We start from the raw sequence: 18,662 nt of genomic DNA on the forward strand, positions 1-18,662 counted from the left end.
CTCTATTGGTTAAAGTAGGTCTTTCTGGGGTGTAAACTGGTATCTTCTCTGCACTATTGCCTGAATAAATGAGCTCTAGATTATTCAACGTGTTTAAGATATAGATGCCCACACATTCCATATGTGTTGCAGAGAAGGTCAAAAGTCAAGAGTCTTCAACCGTAATCTACTGGAAATGCATTTTTTTTCAAGTTTATAGTTGTATCTGTGAGAGATTGCAAGTAAAATTTAAGTTCCACGTAATACAGAACAGTCGCGTTCTATTTTTGCTTTCTTGCTTAGCTGTAAATTAATGCATTATATAGAAATAGATAATTTTGACCAGTTAATGATCCTTCTCTTAATGTTTCCGTAGTTCTCTTGCCTGAAGGAAAAGCTTAGGCAGACTCAATATATGTAGAATATGTGCACGGAAGCACCATGGAAAAAAAAATATGTTTACTGTCAGTCCCCAACTATGCTATTCAAGGAGAGTATCTCAGACTTACATCACCAGTTGCGTTACTTGAGGGGGGAAAAAAGACAGGATCCCTGTTGGGTGTCCGTGTAGCTTATGCTGAGTAAATATTGACAAAGTAGTCTAAAGAGCAAACACTTTGACATTTGTAAGGTCCACTGGAAGGTCTTGTATATATTTATACAGCAAGAATGAGTACAGCATACCAATTTTCCTGAACTAGCTCCTGACATAATTCTGCATGGGCTTTTTTGTTGGGAAAGGTATGTTTAAATGTGAACGGGTCATTTGTTACACCCACAATGAATATCCTCAAATTGCTCTTAGTGAGTTTTTTGAAAAGGTTGCATCACCTGCTTTTACTATCTCCTCCTCTAAAATACGATACTGTTAATAATGATAATTAAAAAAAAAGCCCACCTCTTTTTTTACTATTGTAACTGGGGATTTTTTTACTTTGTAGAAATTTTTGATGTTTGTACTCTATATTTATTAAAGATTGAGTCTCAAAACTGTAATGAGCAAAAAATGCGTGCTTAATTTAAATTGTGAATCTGTCTGTTAAGAAATGCATTAGGGGTAGGAGAAGCATAAGACATATTAATTGACAGACAGGAACTGCTGTCTCTGAGGTTGATACAAGTAATTTATTACTTTAGAAATGAATGCCACCTCCAGAATGTGCTTCATTAATTTCAAATTTAGTTTTAATTTCAAGCTGTTGCCCCTTGAGAAGAATAAGGTGGCAAATTATGTTTGAAGAGCAGATTTTTTTCTTGCTCTGAAGAAACACTAAATTTTAACTGTTTAATTTTACAAATAAGTACACTTCTTTGGCTAAAACACTTAACCAGAAGTGTGCTCAGAGGAAACTAACTTATATTTTCTTCTCTTCACAATAGCCTATGTTTCAGATGAACTAAAAGCAGCAGCACTGGTGGAAGAAGATGTGGAACCTGATGAAAATGCAGTTGATGGGGAGCCTTCGGCAAAATATGCATGTCCAGAAAAAGACTTCAGTAAGAACTGCCAAAGCTACCAAAACTCTCCAGCAGCTGAATTTTCCAGCCATGAAATGGACAGTGAGTCACATATCAGTGAGACAAGTGACCGCATGGCAGACTTTGAGAGCAGCTCTATTAAAAATGAGGAAGAAAGCAAGGAGGTTTCGATACCGCTGGAAGACTCTACTGTATCTGATAGTTTAGAACAAATGAAAGCCGTATATAATAACTTCCTCTCCAATTCCTACTGGTCCAATCTCAATTTGAACCTTCACCAGCCGATTTCGGAAAAAAACAATGGTAGCAGCAGCAGCAGTAGCAGCAGCAGTAGCAGTTGTGGAAGTGGCAGCTTTGACTGGCACCAGACTGCTATGGCTAAAACACTGCAGCAAGTTTCTCAGAGCAGAATTCTTCCTGAACCGAGTCTTTTTAGCACAGTTCAATTGTACAGACAAAGCAGTAAGCTTTATGGCTCTATATTTACCGGAGCCAGTAAATTCCGCTGTAAAGACTGCAGTGCTGCCTATGATACTTTAGTAGAATTAACAGTGCACATGAATGAAACAGGACATTATCGAGATGACAACCATGAAACTGATAACAATAACCCCAAAAGATGGTCCAAACCTCGTAAACGTTCTTTGCTTGAAATGGAAGGGAAAGAAGATGCCCAGAAAGTATTAAAGTGTATGTACTGTGGTCATTCATTTGAATCTCTTCAAGATTTGAGTGTTCATATGATCAAAACAAAACACTACCAAAAAGTGCCTCTGAAGGAACCTGTTACACCTGTAGCAGCAAAAATTATCCCAGCTACTAGAAAGAAACCATCACTGGAGCTTGAACTTCCCAGTTCTCCAGACTCCACAGGTGGGACACCAAAAGCAACAATCTCGGATACCAACGATGCACTTCAAAAGAATTCTAATCCTTACATTACACCAAATAATCGCTACGGTCACCAGAATGGGGCCAGCTATGCCTGGCACTTTGAGGCAAGGAAATCTCAAATTCTGAAGTGCATGGAGTGCGGCAGTTCGCATGACACTCTGCAGGAGCTCACGGCTCACATGATGGTGACAGGACATTTTATTAAAGTCACTAACTCTGCCATGAAAAAAGGAAAGCCTATTATAGAAGCCCCATCGACACCAACGATAACGTCCTTAGTAGATGAGAAAGTCCAGTCTGTGCCACTAGCTGCCACCACTTTTACATCTCCTTCCAATACACCCTCTAGTGTTTCCCCTAAATTAAATGTTGAAATAAAAAAAGAAGTAGATAAAGAAAGAGGCATTGCTGATGAGAAAATGAAGGACAAAGAGAAGTCAAGTGAGGATGAGGAGAAATATGATATCTCCTCAAAATACCATTACTTGACTGAAAATGACCTAGAAGAAAGCCCTAAGGGGGGATTAGATATATTGAAGTCTTTAGAAAACACAGTTACATCAGCTATAAACAAAGCCCAGAATGGCACGCCAAGCTGGGGTGGCTACCCCAGCATCCATGCTGCCTATCAGCTGCCTAATATGATGAAGCTATCGTTGGGTTCATCTGGGAAGAGTACGCCATTAAAACCTATGTTTGGAAGCAATGAACTAGTATCACCAACTAAAAACCAGCCCTTGGTGTCTCCACCAAGCAGTCAGACCTCGCCGGTGCCAAAAACAAACTTTCACGCCATGGAAGAGTTGGTAAAGAAAGTCACCGAGAAGGTGGCTAAAGTGGAGGAGAAAATGAAAGAGCCTGAGGGAAAGCTTTCTCCAATGAAGCGTGCGACGCCTTCTCCGTGCAGCAGTGAAGTCAGCGAACCGCTTAAGATGGAGTCCTCCAATGATGGTGGCTTTAAAAGCCAGCAGAACAGCCCAGTTCCTCAGAGAGATGGTTGCAAGGACAGTCCAACTGTAGAACCTGTGGAAAACGGGAAAGAACCCATTAAGTCCATTGTAAGTTCCTTAAGTAGCAGCACAGCTATCATTACTGATCACCCTCCCGAACAGCCATTTGTAAACCCATTAAGCGCACTGCAGTCTGTCATGAATATTCACCTTGGGAAGGCAGCAAAGCCATCTTTGCCTGCCTTGGATCCAATGAGCATGCTTTTTAAAATGAGCAACAGTTTGGCAGAGAAGGCTGCAGTGGCCACCCCACCTCTACAGTCCAAAAAAACAGACCACTTAGACCGTTATTTTTATCATGTCAACAATGACCAACCCATAGATTTGACGAAAGGCAAGAGTGACAAAAGCTGCTCTTTGGGTTCAGCGCTTTTGTCATCCACATCGACATCTTCTGCATCTTCTTCATCTACAGTGACAACAGCAAAGACATCTGCAGTCGTGTCATTCATGTCAAACTCGCCGCTACGCGAGAATGCCTTGTCAGATATATCTGATATGCTGAAGAACCTGACAGAAAGTCACACATCAAAATCTTCCACACCTTCCAGCATATCTGAGAAATCTGACATTGATGGTACCACAATAGAGGAACCAGAAGAGAGTACACCAGCTCAGAAAAGGAAGGGACGTCAGTCTAACTGGAACCCTCAGCACTTGCTCATATTGCAGGCCCAGTTTGCAGCTAGTTTACGGCAGACTTCAGAGGGGAAATACATCATGTCAGACTTGAGCCCTCAAGAAAGAATGCACATTTCCAGGTTTACGGGACTTTCGATGACCACAATTAGCCACTGGCTAGCCAATGTGAAATACCAGCTCCGAAGGACGGGGGGAACTAAGTTCCTTAAAAATTTGGACACTGGGCACCCAGTGTTCTTTTGTAATGACTGTGCTTCACAGATCAGAACTCCTTCAACTTATATCAGTCATCTTGAATCGCATCTGGGTTTCAGGTTAAGAGACTTGTCCAAACTGTCCAGTGAACAGATTAACAATCAGATAGCACAAGCAAAGTCACCGTCTGAAAAGCTGGTGACGTCCTCTCCAGAGGAAGATATCGGAACTTCTTATCAGTGCAAACTTTGTAACAGGACTTTTGCAAGCAAGCATGCCGTTAAACTTCATCTTAGTAAAACACATGGAAAGTCACCAGAGGATCATCTTCTGTATGTTTCAGAGTTAGAGAAGCAGTAGCATTTGCTTTTGATTAAAATAACTGTAATTTGCTTTGAGGAAAACTGTCAAAGACGCCTTAAAGCTACTGTTTAGTTCTTGGCACATGTTCTTATTTTAACTCCACAGTCACTCTGGGCTGAACTGTTTTGTATAACTGTACAGTGTTTAAATAGAGGTGCATAATCAGCTGTTGTTACTGGTAAAATATGAAGGTTAAAATGCAGTGGTAAGTGTTTGGAACTTTGTGTAAATTGGATTTAGTTGCTGTGCATCCCTCTGATGCATCAAGCTGCATGCATTAACAGACAGTTTAATTAAGCATTTATAACTAATTCTGGTGCACTTTTTTCATGTGACCTAAGTGTGCTGGTATTTCTCACCCTATAATCTTTAGCCCTCTGAGTACTTTGAAGCACTTTTGCATTAATTTGGTAAAAATGTATGGATATGGTTTTTTTAAACCCTTAGCAGCTTAGTTCCGATTACTAATATGAACCTCCATTTATGCAGAGGTGTCTCACACCTTGAAATTTAAAAATATAATTTTCACATTGAAACATAGATGTATATAGTGTATAGATTTCAAAATCTCTTATGGAAAATGTGATTGTGGTTAATGCCATTTTCTTTTTCTTCAGCATTTTTAGCAGCAGTGGGTTTTGTACCTGATAAGCCCCAGGTATAAACTGTACCTATGTATAGTGTATATTTCATTTTTTAGATCTAACAGTTTTTCTTTTAACATCCAAACATTGTAAATTATATGATGAAAGATACCACAGATAGCATTTATAAAATATTCAGAAACATTATTCTTAAAGCAAAGTATGTTTTGTTTTGTTTTGCTATACAGTACATCTATATTAATAGAGGTTCATGTTTAAATTATACATATTTATTAGTGTTGCTATCATTTGTTTATTTTTGGTTTTGTTTTTTTTAACCATCTGAAGAAACAGAAGCCACGGACTGCATTCCTGGCATGCATCCTAACTGTTTTGCACAACATGACTTTTAAAGGTATTTATTAGTAAAAAAAAAAAAAAAAAAAAAAAAAAAAAAAAAGAAAAGACAAAAAATAATTCAAAATAAACTCAGTGCTCAAAGGGTTAAATCTATTTGAAAAACTTGTACTGTATTTCCTAAACATTGATAAAGCCTTTAAAATGTTTGTACTGTAATACTTTGCTTAAAAAGTTATGAGGCATTCTGTGATATAACCTCTTTTACTTATTTATAAGCACTCTTGGTTGTTATTTCCTATTGTAGAATGCCTTTTTATTTCAATTGGTAACTTTCTGTTTTGTTCTGCCTAATTATTCTCCCAAGATTCCATACTGCAGCTTTATCTTTAGGCATATGAAAGGTAACCCGTGGTTACCAGCACACTAAGTGATTCTGTTCGTCTCCATTTTTGGCAGTTAATTTGCAGAAGTAACTGACAGCTGACACCATATGAGAATCTATGTATAAAATATTGGCATGTAAACAGCACAGACACTGTAATGCACTCTGTGCCCTGTTTTGTTGTTGACAATGAAGCACCATTATATGACTCTTCATATAACCTTTTTTTCTACAGCAGCATTAAAATTGTCTTTTTGCTATAATTTTGTGTTGCGTTCACAATTATGTCTGAAATGTGCTACGACTAACGAGCACATTAAAATTAAATTGTATGCTATCTGTTTATGACTGAAGCTTGAGTAGGTTTCTTCATCTGCCAGGTGCTGGCAGTCAAAAGCTGCACATAAATCACTGGAGTTTTAGTGAACTTTAGCATTTAAAGAGCAGGGTAGCACTTATTCAAAGGCTGCATTAACAGATTTTTTTTCCCCCAGCAAAGATAAATGAGTATTATAACTCCTTTTTGAACATCAGGTAAGGGTGACTGTGAAGACGGGGTTTATAAGCAACGTGTAGCAAAGCAAATAGGTGTTTTGCTGTGCTGTGTATTCGCTACTAGCACGCGTTCCCCCTGAGTATATTGAGCAGAGTCTGCAAGTGGCACCGGTGGGTATTTCACAGCTTAGAGGCTCTCTTTTCCATCTACCCAGCATTTCAAATGACAGGGTTAGGAACCTGAGTCCAATGGCTTCGAACTTTGCGATTTTGAAGGGATTCCTCTTTACGGCCCTACCTGCTGTTGTACAGCCTTCACAGCAGACAGCGAGAGGGGAAAAGAAGATGAACAAACACATGCCGAACACAAACAAGCGGGAGCATTTATATCATAATGACAGACTTTTACTGGTGTTGACAGGTCATCCCATCAAAACCATTGCAAACAATTTGCATCTCTGAAGCACCTATATTACTATGCATGTAAATAATGTCTTTTGCCAGTCAGGTGAATTCAGGAGTCTGGAGATGGTTACGTGGGAACCAAAACCACCATTACAGCACTTAAGAATCATGCCTCAAGTAATAACTAGCATCCAAGTGTCAATGTACAGAATTTCCTTTCCTTTTTTTTTTTTTTTTAAATCCCCTGTCTTCCAGTAAGAAACTAATTCAATCTTTGGTTCTTTCTGTCTGTCTTTCCATCTGTCTTTCTGACCGTTTCCATCTTTCTCTGTAATTGTGAAGGCCAGTACCATGTCTTCAAAAATGTGTTTGAGTGTTCTGTTTGTTCTGTAGTGGATGCTGCTAAGCAGACCTAGTGAATGGGATTAATGATTAGGGCTCTGGGGGTTTTTTTTCCTCCTCTTTTGGCTCACAGTTGTGTCTGATTTTAAGGTCATTTGTGTGTCAATGTTTATGGCCTCAGCTCAAATTCCAGCAATAAAACCGCAGCATGCCGTTTTACTGGTTGACTATACCATCCCAGGAGTCCCCCTCACTTACTTAGGAGAGGCAACCTGGCTAGCTGAAGTCTTTCATGAAGCCTCCCAGGTGGCTGTCCACATTTTTTGCAAATAGATGATCTCAGTCTGAATGCAGCCAAACTTTTTACCTCTACAGCAGAGAATTCCTCCTTTGAAAATGATAACAGCTTAAATATAGTATTTGGTTGCAAACCCGAAATTCACACATAAGGAGACTGGCAGATTATCACATATATTGTCAATCAATGTATTTTTAAGATGCACCATTGACTTATAATAGTAATGCTAGAAGCTCTGTATGGAATACTGTTATCTGGGACAGATAGTCCCGCCTACGGGAGCGAGTAGAAGCAAGAGACGACGGAGTCTATTGCAGTGTTCCTTCTGCTTATTGTTAAAATACAGATAGGGGATCAGTGATTGCAAACACCAAACACCTCTGATGCAACTGCACGTGATCTGGTAGAGGTCTGTTCCTGGGCCCGACTTCCCTAGGTCTGAATGTGCAGTGAGGCGACAGACCAGGTAAAAATTCAGGGAGAAACCACATCTGTTAGTGTGCACCAGAAGTGACTTTTTAATACATTTTTTAAATGTGCTCGAAACTTTGCAAATGAATGGTTAGTCAGGATCTGCATATCCCAGATTTATTAAAATAAAGTTCAGCTTGCATTTCAGAACCTCCAGGACTGGCATACCAATGTGATTTCACATTATAAAGAATTTAGAGAATCAATGAACTAGAATAATGTTCTTTTCATCCATACACTGATACGTATATTGGCATGGTAACTATTAGTTCTAACCAAATCACCAACCTAGCTATGTTAAGATAATTTTTTTCCTATTAGACAAACATGAAGGTATGGGTGCAGGATGTTAAAATATGCATCTGAGTTCTCGCTTTGGCTTTGCATTTGATATTTTATTTAGAAATATGCAGATCAAGTGAGAGAGAAAACAAAATGCCTCAAGAAAGAGTTTAAAAATGAAATTGTGATGGAGTGGGAAGAGCTTTAAATCACAGGTGTATAAAGGTGACCCTGGTCTAACCCCACCCAAGTAGTGGCTTGTTGCAGCATACTGTATATCTTCCAGCCATCACATTTACGCAGTATCTTAAAATAACATTTGTGATAAATGTGCAATTTAACTAATTTATGGTGCTATGATGTGCTCAGGGCTACATGCAAGATGAAAATCTTAAATGGAGCTTGAACAGCTCACTTCACAACAAGAAATCAATATGCCAGATCTTAGAGAGCTGTTCACTGGAGTCAACATTTAGCAAAAAAAAAAAACCAAAAAACCAAACAGTGAACGTATCTTTAAGTTTTAGTGAGTAAGAAATCCATAATTAACTGAAATATGACTTTTAAGCTAGTGTAAGGAACTGTTTCTGAAACCGAAACCTTTCTAGAATCTTCATTATATTTTATTTTTGTATTAAAATTGAAAGTATATTGTTTTAATTACACAGTTGCTTTTGTGGTAAACACCATGTGCGATTTTTTATCCAAACCAAACCAGATTAGTGTTACCAATATGGGAATTATCTGTTGCATTTTAATATGGCTATGTATCTTGCTATATAAAGCTAGTCACAGATATGACTCTGCATTTTATGACAGCAAAAAATTTGGCTATACTTTGAGATTTAAAAAAGTACTGACATGTATTGAAGGGAAGAACCATCTGATTTTGCAAGTTCTTATTCCAGCTGCAACAGAAAATGAAGTAACTGGGGTGCAAGTGGAACAGAGACAACTGGTAATAAAGGTAAATTTAATTAATAAACTTTGTATTTTAAAATACACCTATATAAGAGAGCCTTATATATTTCCAAGAAAAATATCAAATTATTACAATTATTTTTGCCTGCTTTGTTGGCCTAGCTTTTTGTTACAAGGGTATGTTGGAGCTTTGCTAAGTAGTCTGTTACTCACGCTGCTCCACAGAGCTGAAATACAGGGAATGGTCAGAAAACTAGTATTTATTGAGCGAAGTAGGAGGGGGAAAAAAAAAAAAAGTGTGTCAAGATTACTTGGCTTTTAAAGTCACTGGATTGTCCTTGTAGCAAGGGATGAATACTTAATACTTGACTGGACAGTTACTGTTTTAGGAGTGGAAGTACAGATGTGTGACTCCCTTGGGTATTGCTAGTAAATATATACAATTGCCAGCAAAAAAACCCCAGTAAATGCTCTTCTCCTGGGACTTTGTGCCAAGATGTGCCTGCCAGACCTTGGTTGACCTGCTGTAGGTAAATGAGAGAACGAGATAATTACAGCACTGCCACCTTGAAATATGAAAGCGTCTCTGTTGTTAGGGGTGTGGTAGCAGTGAATTTTGTTGAGTTTCCAGTAATTATCCTATAATAATGAAAAGCTTGTATATGTTTAAGACTACAATACTACAGCCCTCACTGAAGACTATTTGCATAAGAAGTCAATTTTTTGCCAGTGAAGGAAGAAAGAATCGGGGTCATTTACAGGAGGGAGCAGAATTATGTATTAACGCATCATTATATATGTCTGTTACAATCTGTTTTCAGGCCTTGGTTTGGGGCAATAATTTTAACTAAATGTTCAGCATGAAAAAGATGACTTAAGTTTTACTAACATGTAGCTCATGCTGTATTCATTATCTAGTACATACACAAAGACAGTGGTGGTGTTACATAAATTAATTTTTAACATGTAAAACCAATCTTCCTTTATACTTTGTATCCAGCTTATGTATTAGGGTAGGGTTTTGTTTGTTTGTTTTTCAGCAGTATATTGCAACATATACGTGGGACACATTAACTTCCTCAGCAGCTGTTGCTTGGTTCACTTCGTCTTATTTATAGCTTGAAGTGCACTTCTGGTTGAATAATCTTTTAAGAGAGTTGAAATCAGATAGACTTTTTGGGATAGATGGATATGGACCACTCACCAAGTTCATATATATAACCACTCACCAAGTTCATATGTATTGAAATGAAATTACACAGCTGCAAATCATACTTATATACCAATGTGCCTATCTCTCATTGTAAGAGTGATTAGAAAGTAAAATTAAAAATTACAACCTAAGGCAGCTACACCAAAAAAAAAGAAAATTTTGAGTAATAATATAACAAGATATTTTCTGTATATCCTGGTTTTAAAATTCTGAGTTTGTTTTGTCATAGAGCGAGCAGAAACAAGTAAAAAATGGCAGTGCCAGTCACGGCCCTGTTTCCCAGCTGGGGACAGGGGGTGGGTGGTGGAGCTCTTCACACTGATAGTGATGTCTTCCATACCTGGGGTAACGGGTTTACGTGCCCCTCGCATCACCCGCTGCACCACGTTTGGGTGAGAATGGACTTTTCTTTGCTGATACGCTTAAACTTTGAAAGTGGCCTAGTAGACTTCGTAACCGAATGGGTACCTGAGTTTCTGATTCCTTGCCACTCGATGCCTGAAGTAAGGACTTTGGTCGCATGGAAAGTGAATTTCAGGTGATTTGGCACAGTGGAAAAGACTGTATTAGACCTGTCAGTGCTGTTCCACTCCCTGTAGAGAAGATAGTGTCTTTTTTTTTTTTCTTTTTTAAGTATCAAAAATACAAATTAAGAGAGTAACTCTTAAACTTTAGTATAACTTAAGAATGAAAAATAGTTCTTTGTTGAGCTTCAACATACCACATTCATTCTTGCGTGGTAGGAAACAGGGGACATGTTTATAGCCATCGTAGTTGTGAGTTAGTGACCTTTCTAGCCAAGTGAAATGAAATTACTTGAAAATGAAATTCTTTTTAATTGGCATATTTGTAGGTGTTGGGGAAAAGAAGAGGACTTGCTAAAGTGTGTGCGTAATACAGAGCCTGTGAGGAACTGTAAGAAAAGCCTGAAGCCTGTGCTCAGATGCAAACCTGTGCACAGAGAGGCAGAATGAGGTAGGTGTGTCGGGAAGCAGAGTCATATTCTCGGCTTTTTTTTTTTTTTTCTAAACTGGAGGTACACTCACTGCAGTTACGCCTCAATGACCATGAAACCGAGTCGGCAGAAGCTGAAGGACTCCGCTCCTGAAAGCCTCATCAGGACTTGTCATCGCTCTAATGAATATCATTTAAATTGCTTTGTATATTGGTGGAGTTTGGATGTCGATTTAATTTGTGCATGTGTTTGAGTTCTTCTGCTTGGCTAGGCTAACAGAGAGCAACAGCCTAATGAAAAGTGAGTTGGTGACAGCGTGATGAGCCCCAACCCAATCAAATGTGTTTGAAAGGCTGTTTTGACAGGGATCTTAAAAGTAGATCTAGAAAAGAGGAGTAGTGCTTCAGTTCAGTGCAATTGTTTCAGGCTAAGATTACTGCTTTTTGTACCTCTGAACGGCTGAAAATTTTCTGTGTGCACTCTGGCTTGTGCTAAAACATGAATTCATCTCAGGATTGTGTTTAAAGGAGCCCAGAAGAATAGGCTCCCCCTGTTAAGTGTCTCTGGAAATTAATGGAGTCAAAACACAGCTTTAAAAAAGTCATTATTGGGGTACATGAGTAATTGGGAAGCAAGAAATGGCTTAACCAGGGGTTACAGTGTGCATCTCCATCTCCAATGCTGTGTTGCACAGGGCAAATGGGAAGAACAGCAGCAGATTAACACTGGAGGGCAGGAACTGGCCGGTCAGGGCCAGCTGTGGACTTCTCTGCATTAATTCCCATTTACTGTGCCGGGAAGTTGAGCATGCAATGTCGCGGAGCTACAGAGAAGGGCAGAGCAGATGGAGAAATTCTGCAAAATGTATTTCAGTGCTCTTGTAGGTATTGCGGGGAAAGTGTGGGGACAAGAAAAGCTGACCATCAGCAGCTCGTACTAGCTGTGGGGAGGGAGGCGGGTGGGACTGAGAAAGTCCTTCTCTCCTGAAGGCTGTGGCTGTACGGTACAGAGAGAGGAGGCTCCCTGGGGGGCACAGCCTGGCTGGTACAAGCAAGGCTGGCCCTCTGCACCACAGAAAACCTAATCTTCAGTGTGGCTGGGACGCTGCTCTCCACTCACCATCAACTTACCTGAGTTACCATACTAGCAGTATAGACGCAGTCTCGCCGGGGGATGACTAGAAGCGGGTGAAACAGCCACATCAACCCTGTAAATTATACTAATTCTTCTAATCTCCAGTAAAATGTTCACTTTTTGCCTCTAACATATGAATTTGGAAGATGAAAGAAAAATAAGGTCTTGATTTTTATTTGCCACTATGAAGACAAATTGATTTCCAAAACAGAGCTGCTGTCAGAAAGGGGAATAGAGACTAGCGCTTCTCTGTCATCTCTGAAGACTACAGAGCACTCCTGCGTGGTAGCCTGTACTTCACAGGGCTTCAAAATGGACAACGGGTTCCTAAGCATTAAACAAAAAATAACGCAATTTTAAAATTTCATGTGAAAACTGAAAACCCAACAACAACAATAACAACAAAAGACCAAGGGAGGGAAATTGGGTTACAAGAAAAATCTACAGTCCGGATACTCTTATCTAAGAGATGATTAATACATCAGATAAATTGTTCAGCAATGGTTCATGCAAACAGACCCTCTATAATTCTGCCAAAGTCAGTGAGATCAATGTGCTCTGCTGAATGATTGTGGCACTGACCACTCAAAAGAAAGCACCTAAGGGCAGCTGTAACTTATGCTGATTTCATACCCCTCATGATTTCAAAATGTATGAGATTCTCTAGCTCCCTCTGAACCGAATCCATGTGTAACCTTCAGGAGATTCTTGGTCCTGTTTTGGGAGTGAGCATGACCCTTTCCTTCTTCATCGGCCCAGATTCTGTAAATGCCATATGCTTCTTTTTAATGTGGTAAGCGTTTTAATACAACCATCACCCCCAGACAGACTAGTTACCATCAATAATTTGAATGACAGGGCTTTGGTATGCCTCTTAATTTCAACATGGGATTTGTGCAGGGTGCAAGAACACCCAAAAAACCAAACCAAACAAAAAAAGAAATATGTGATACAAAACGTGTGTAAGTCTCCAGCAAGAAACGATGAGATTTTTAAAAAACCCACAAATTCAGAGCATGTGTTTGAGTATTTAAAGCTAAAAATATAAATTAGGTATTGAAGAAGCACAAAGCACCCACTTGTACTTCCTTAATAGGGCTTTTATTAAAGGCACTAGAAGAGATTCCAAGGAGGCAGAGATCAAAACGGCGGTCTCATCAGCTATGGTATATTAGCAGCTTCTCAGGAAGCACTGAACAGCAGGCAAAACCACACTAACCCACAGGTGCGGGCACATTATATTGTAAACAGTTCTGATCCCATAGAAACACTCGGCACATGTAATACTCCCTCTTAGCCTTCTTGCCTGCACTCTGAAAGCTGCTTTAACCCCTCTTCTGCTGGACACAACCCAGAGCGTGGCACACGCCCTGCTTTGTAAGTGGCGTGCTCCACCGTCACCTTTTCCTCACTGCCCTCCTCGGAAAGCCTTGCTATTGGCCATTTGCTGTGTTTTCTTGCAAACCTGTTTGGACCTCTCTTCTAAGAGGTTTCTGTATGCAGGATGACAAATGCCACAAACCTATCAGAGACACCCAGCACCAGACCACTGATGTTTCTGACCCACCTCTCCCCTCTGTTCTACAGAGCTGTTCCCTGGACAGAAACGCTCTGCTGGGCACCTAGGCTGCCCTACAAGTAACAGGGAAGGTCTCATGGCCGAGTAGGGATTTTTGAAGCTGGTCAGACACGCAGCAACATAACCAGGTACCTAGAAACGAAATACTCTCGGGAGTAGCTGAAGCATCTGTGCTACCACTCTTGGCTAACAGAGCCCAGATAGGTGCTGCCTGCCATCTGTTAAGCATCCCAGCTGCAAACCCTCTCCTGGAGCTGAAGACCATAGCATCCCACCTTGCAGCCCTGCAGCCAGAGCTCTCCCTTCCATTCACACTTTGCTCTAATCCAGAGAAGGCTTTCCAGCAGGCTGAGCTCCTCCCTGGCTCTCAGTGCATTTTCTTTCTTAACCCAGGCAGCGGGTGTCCCCCAGCCCAATTTGGACCAGACCCCACAAGCCCCCTGCTTTCTGGCTCAGCCCACCACACCTCACCTCCAGGCCACCAGCAGCCAAGGAGATTGGCATGCCCCAGCTGGCAGAAATTTAGCTGCTTACTGAGTTAAATAGGAGCCGAGAGGGGGTTTGGAGAGCATCAGTGACTCGTGTGGCAGGCAAATAACGTGCCTAATGACACCAGCCGCTGGATTTCCCTGCTAGTTGCCCTTATAGGAAGTGCTGCTTGTTGGACTTCATAGTCTTCAGGGAAGAAGGCAAGTGCTGTGAGTTGCTACCTGTGAGAATTTAGACTCATAGATCTGTCAAAGAATTCTTACACTCATTTTTAATGTTCAGCCTGAGATAAAGGCTTGATGTGCTATTCTCTTTCTTTTAATTACGGGCTATTTTACTTGCTCCCCTGTATCCCCTGTAACTTTGGCTCACATCTGTTTAACAGTGGGTACACAGCTTCCCCCCCCGCCCCCCTGTTAGGTTTGTTCTGTTTTCTTGAAAATGCTTTGCATTTTTGAAATGTGGAGAGAAAAAATGAGGTTTTAATAGAATTTTAAAGCAGCTCAGCTGTGCTTTCTTGTATTTTAAAGTTATACAATGAAAGTATCTATACAACAGCTCATAAAAGAAGAAGCTTTTTTTTATTGTTTTTTGTTGCTGTTAAGGCAAAGTAGTTGATGTGGCAAGCAGGTGGCATGACACTAAGTATACATGACAGCATATATGTAATACCGTTTTCTTTAAGGAAGCTTGTATGCTATTTCTCATTGTTGAGTTAAAGGTCAGGGTGTCAGGTGACTTCTGCAGCAAGAAACAATTCTCCAAGCTGCAAAACTTCTGCTGAAGTTGGTGACATTAAGAAAGATGGAGGCAAATTGGAGAGAACCCAGAGGAGATCAACAAGAATGATTAGAGGTTTTGCAAACATGACCTATGAGGAAAAGTTGAAAGAATTGGATTTGTTTAGTCTAGAAACAAGAAGTCTGAGTAGGGACATGATAACAGTCTTTAGCTATGTTAAAAAAAAAAAAAAGTTGTTATAAAATGGGTGCTGATCAAATGTTCTATGTGTCTACAAGGGCAGGACAAAAGTTAATCCGTTCAATTTGCAGCAAGGGGCATGGAGATTAGATTATCAAGGGGAATGTGACTCTAACTGCAAGTTAAGCACAGAGCGGCTTGCAGAGGAGTGCAGTCACCATTGCTGCACCTTGTGATGAACTGACGTGGGTGTTCCTGACCTACTTGTGCTGCAGAATAACCAGAAGTTCAGCTTTGAGGGCCCCTATAACCTACAATCCTTTTTGAACATCTCAGGTATGCACGGCTATTGCAGAGTACATTTCTCTTCTGTGAAGTTGCATCTGCTTTCCTGCCATATATTGGGAACGACTATTTTCATTTTAACTATTTTGATGGAGCTTCCATGTCACTTCTGTCAACAGTTCAGTTCATCAAGCTTTTCTTACGCTGCGTAGGAATAAATACTAGCTTTCTTTCAGCAGAGGGAGGGACAACATGGCACAGCATCATTGTTGCCTTTGCTAACCATTTTTGACAGGCAGTGAATTTGCCATTTTACACTGTGACTGCCTTCCGTGCTCAGGTGAGGCTGTACTCCTGTAACACTGGTAGGTAGAGTTACTTTAGACACAGCTTCATTTTTTTGCTGGCAGAGGCGTTAAGTTTTCTACATCAATCACGACTATGTTGCTTGCTACTGGAAAAAGGGACCCTTCACTCTTTTTCACTAACAGTACAAACCTTTTCAGTGTTTCAGTGCAGGATTCAGGTTTTCCAAATGAGCTCCCTCATTTACGCTCGTAATACACGCGTTGTGCAGATAACAGACAGCACCATTTAACCCTATAATATGTAGTACAACATATCCTGCAGTACAGCTGGAGTCCTAGTTACTCCTCAGGGAAGCCTATTATAGCAGCACAATCCCATGTATCAGTAATAAAGTGTTTCAGAGACTCATAGGAATGTTAATAAGTTTGAGATAAATACAGCATGCTAACATTTGGGCCCCGTTACTAAATTTTACTTTAATTTAGCCTTCACTGCTGTATTTTCAGCCAGGGCTCACAGTTTCATAGGTCTTCTCCAAGCACAGACACAGAGAACAGGATTTAAGTGCCAAAACAACTGCTTAAGGCTGCTTGAGAAGTCCTGAGGGCTCCAGAATATCTGCAGGGAATGGATGTATGGGATACAGGACCCACGGGAGGTCCCTGCCCTGCTGGGGAGCAGCTGAAGACCAGGTGAGGCACAACCACCTCTGGGGCGGCTTGACCAGTGGCAGGGCATGTTGCAGGCACAGTACCTAATGCCTTTACACACAGGGTGCCTCTAACACCGTGAAATTTTGTCTTGATCCTTGGTGGACAATTTATTTCAGTTGTTACACTTGACTTAAGGCTCATTCTGTAAAGAAATACCTCCATCTGCTTCTCATACTTTTATTTTTTTAGGCCATTTAGGATGTTCTGCTTTTAATAAGCCTTGGCCAGAGAACTTATGAATAGTTTGTGATGTGTCTAAAAATTAGGAGTACTGTCTTTGTCTTTTGTGGTTTTATTTTTTTTCTTTTTTTTTTTTAATGTGTAGTGGATATTTTATATCTGTAAATACTCAATCTCTCCCCCTTGCCTCTTTCTCCTTTCAGTAAAGGGCTCACATAGGATGCCCTCCTCAGAGTCCCACTTCCCAGCATGTAGAGATTGGACACATACTCTGAAGTATGTGTTCAGCAGCAATGAGAAGTAGTTATACACAGTTACCTTTTAATCACAGGTCAAGCCAGCGGTCAAAAGATCAGGTAGGTGCCCTGTGAGGAAAGGAAAGGCCAAGGAATGGGGAAGGGGAAAGATTTGCTTAGCAGAGCGAGTCCAGGTCATAGCGAAGACTAGGTCTGTACAGGCTCGGGCAGGAGAGGAACAAGGTTAATTGCTAGAAACTGTTGCTTGTAACGTGGCTAACAGGGGAAAATGAAGCTATTGAAGTAATGTTTTATTTATTTATTTTAAGCTAAGGAATTAGAATTACAGCTAAAGGCCAGATTTCATTATTTGAGTTACTAACTGTCATTCAAGGATTGGTTATTGCTCAAGGACTGACACCACTGTATACCATATTTGATTCTACATACTGTAACTTTGGGTCTTGTGCTGTGCCCACAACCATCCTATCTGAGCATGGTTTTGCCAGAGTTAAGGTCCTTGGAAAGGACAGGATGGAAGGGCAAAGATGAGAAAATATATTTGTTTTAATGTATCTCGATGAAAAATGGAATGAGATCCTACCTTCTTGAAAGTTATTGTTCCTAAGCTTGCGCCAAGGCTCTCCTGAGGTGTAAATTGGTCTTGCCCTGGGGTGGAACCTGAGGCTTACAGGCTTCTTCAGCTGCAGCTTTGCCACTGACAGGGTCCTTCCTAGTTTGCTTACCCACCTACGTGTGTATTAACCCGTACCTTTATACTGAGCCATATCACTAGTGATATGTCTTACAAAAACACAAGCAGTTAATTTTTTTCTGAAGAGACGCAGTGTTCTAGCATTAAAAATTGTAACACAAAATAATAGGGGTTACAGGAAATCAGATTTATTTAGTTCCATTCTCCTGGGAGTATTACATATCATGACCCTCCTGTCACTAACAAACCTACTGTTAAATCCATCAGAATTGATCTATGTTTAGCTATTCATTTTATGTATATTAATTTGAACAGAACATTTATTTGGCTTAAATTTTATTTTCAGTGGTGGAATGTATGTTCCAAATGCAAGCACAGACGATTTGCTAGGATTTAGTTAGGAGGAATGTGGAATGTTAGTTTACAAAGATAATAACTGAGCTATTAAAGCCAACAACCCCTTTTAAAGCAAACATACCATTAAAATATAGGAACAGTTTATAGTGTAAATAAAATTGAGGATATGGATTATTTAAAGATAAAAATTTTAGGGGTAGCTATGAGAAAGTTGAATAAAAATTCACTTAATTGCACCACGTTTTTTTCTAAAGTGAACTTCAAAAATGCAAATAAAGCATGATAGTTTATGGGTGGGGGGAGACAGCTACACAGAGAGTGATGTTAGAAATTCATTTTACTTATGGAGATGTATAATAGTGATTCAACTTTTATTTTCTAATCTGAATCAGATTTCAGGGGAAAAAAAAATTGTGCCTAAACTCGTAAGTGACAGAATTTATCTTGCTTGTGAATCCATACAGTGGAAAGGGA

General features: G+C 40.0%; 1 protein-coding gene across 1 annotated transcript in view; it reads left to right on the forward strand.

Moving 5' to 3' along the window:
- Positions 1 to 6,151, forward strand: part of TSHZ3 (teashirt zinc finger homeobox 3) — a 65,964-nt gene extending 59,813 nt beyond the window's left edge. The window contains exon 3 of the mRNA XM_056360953.1: positions 1,360 to 6,151. Within this exon, the coding sequence (XP_056216928.1) occupies positions 1,360 to 4,559 (3,200 nt within the window). The 3' untranslated portion in view covers positions 4,560 to 6,151. The remainder of the gene's footprint in view (positions 1 to 1,359) is intronic.
- Positions 6,152 to 18,662: the final 12,511 nt, after the last annotated feature.

This window comes from Falco biarmicus, chromosome 15 (assembly GCF_023638135.1).
Source record: "Falco biarmicus isolate bFalBia1 chromosome 15, bFalBia1.pri, whole genome shotgun sequence".
Lineage (NCBI taxonomy): Eukaryota > Metazoa > Chordata > Aves > Falconiformes > Falconidae > Falco > Falco biarmicus.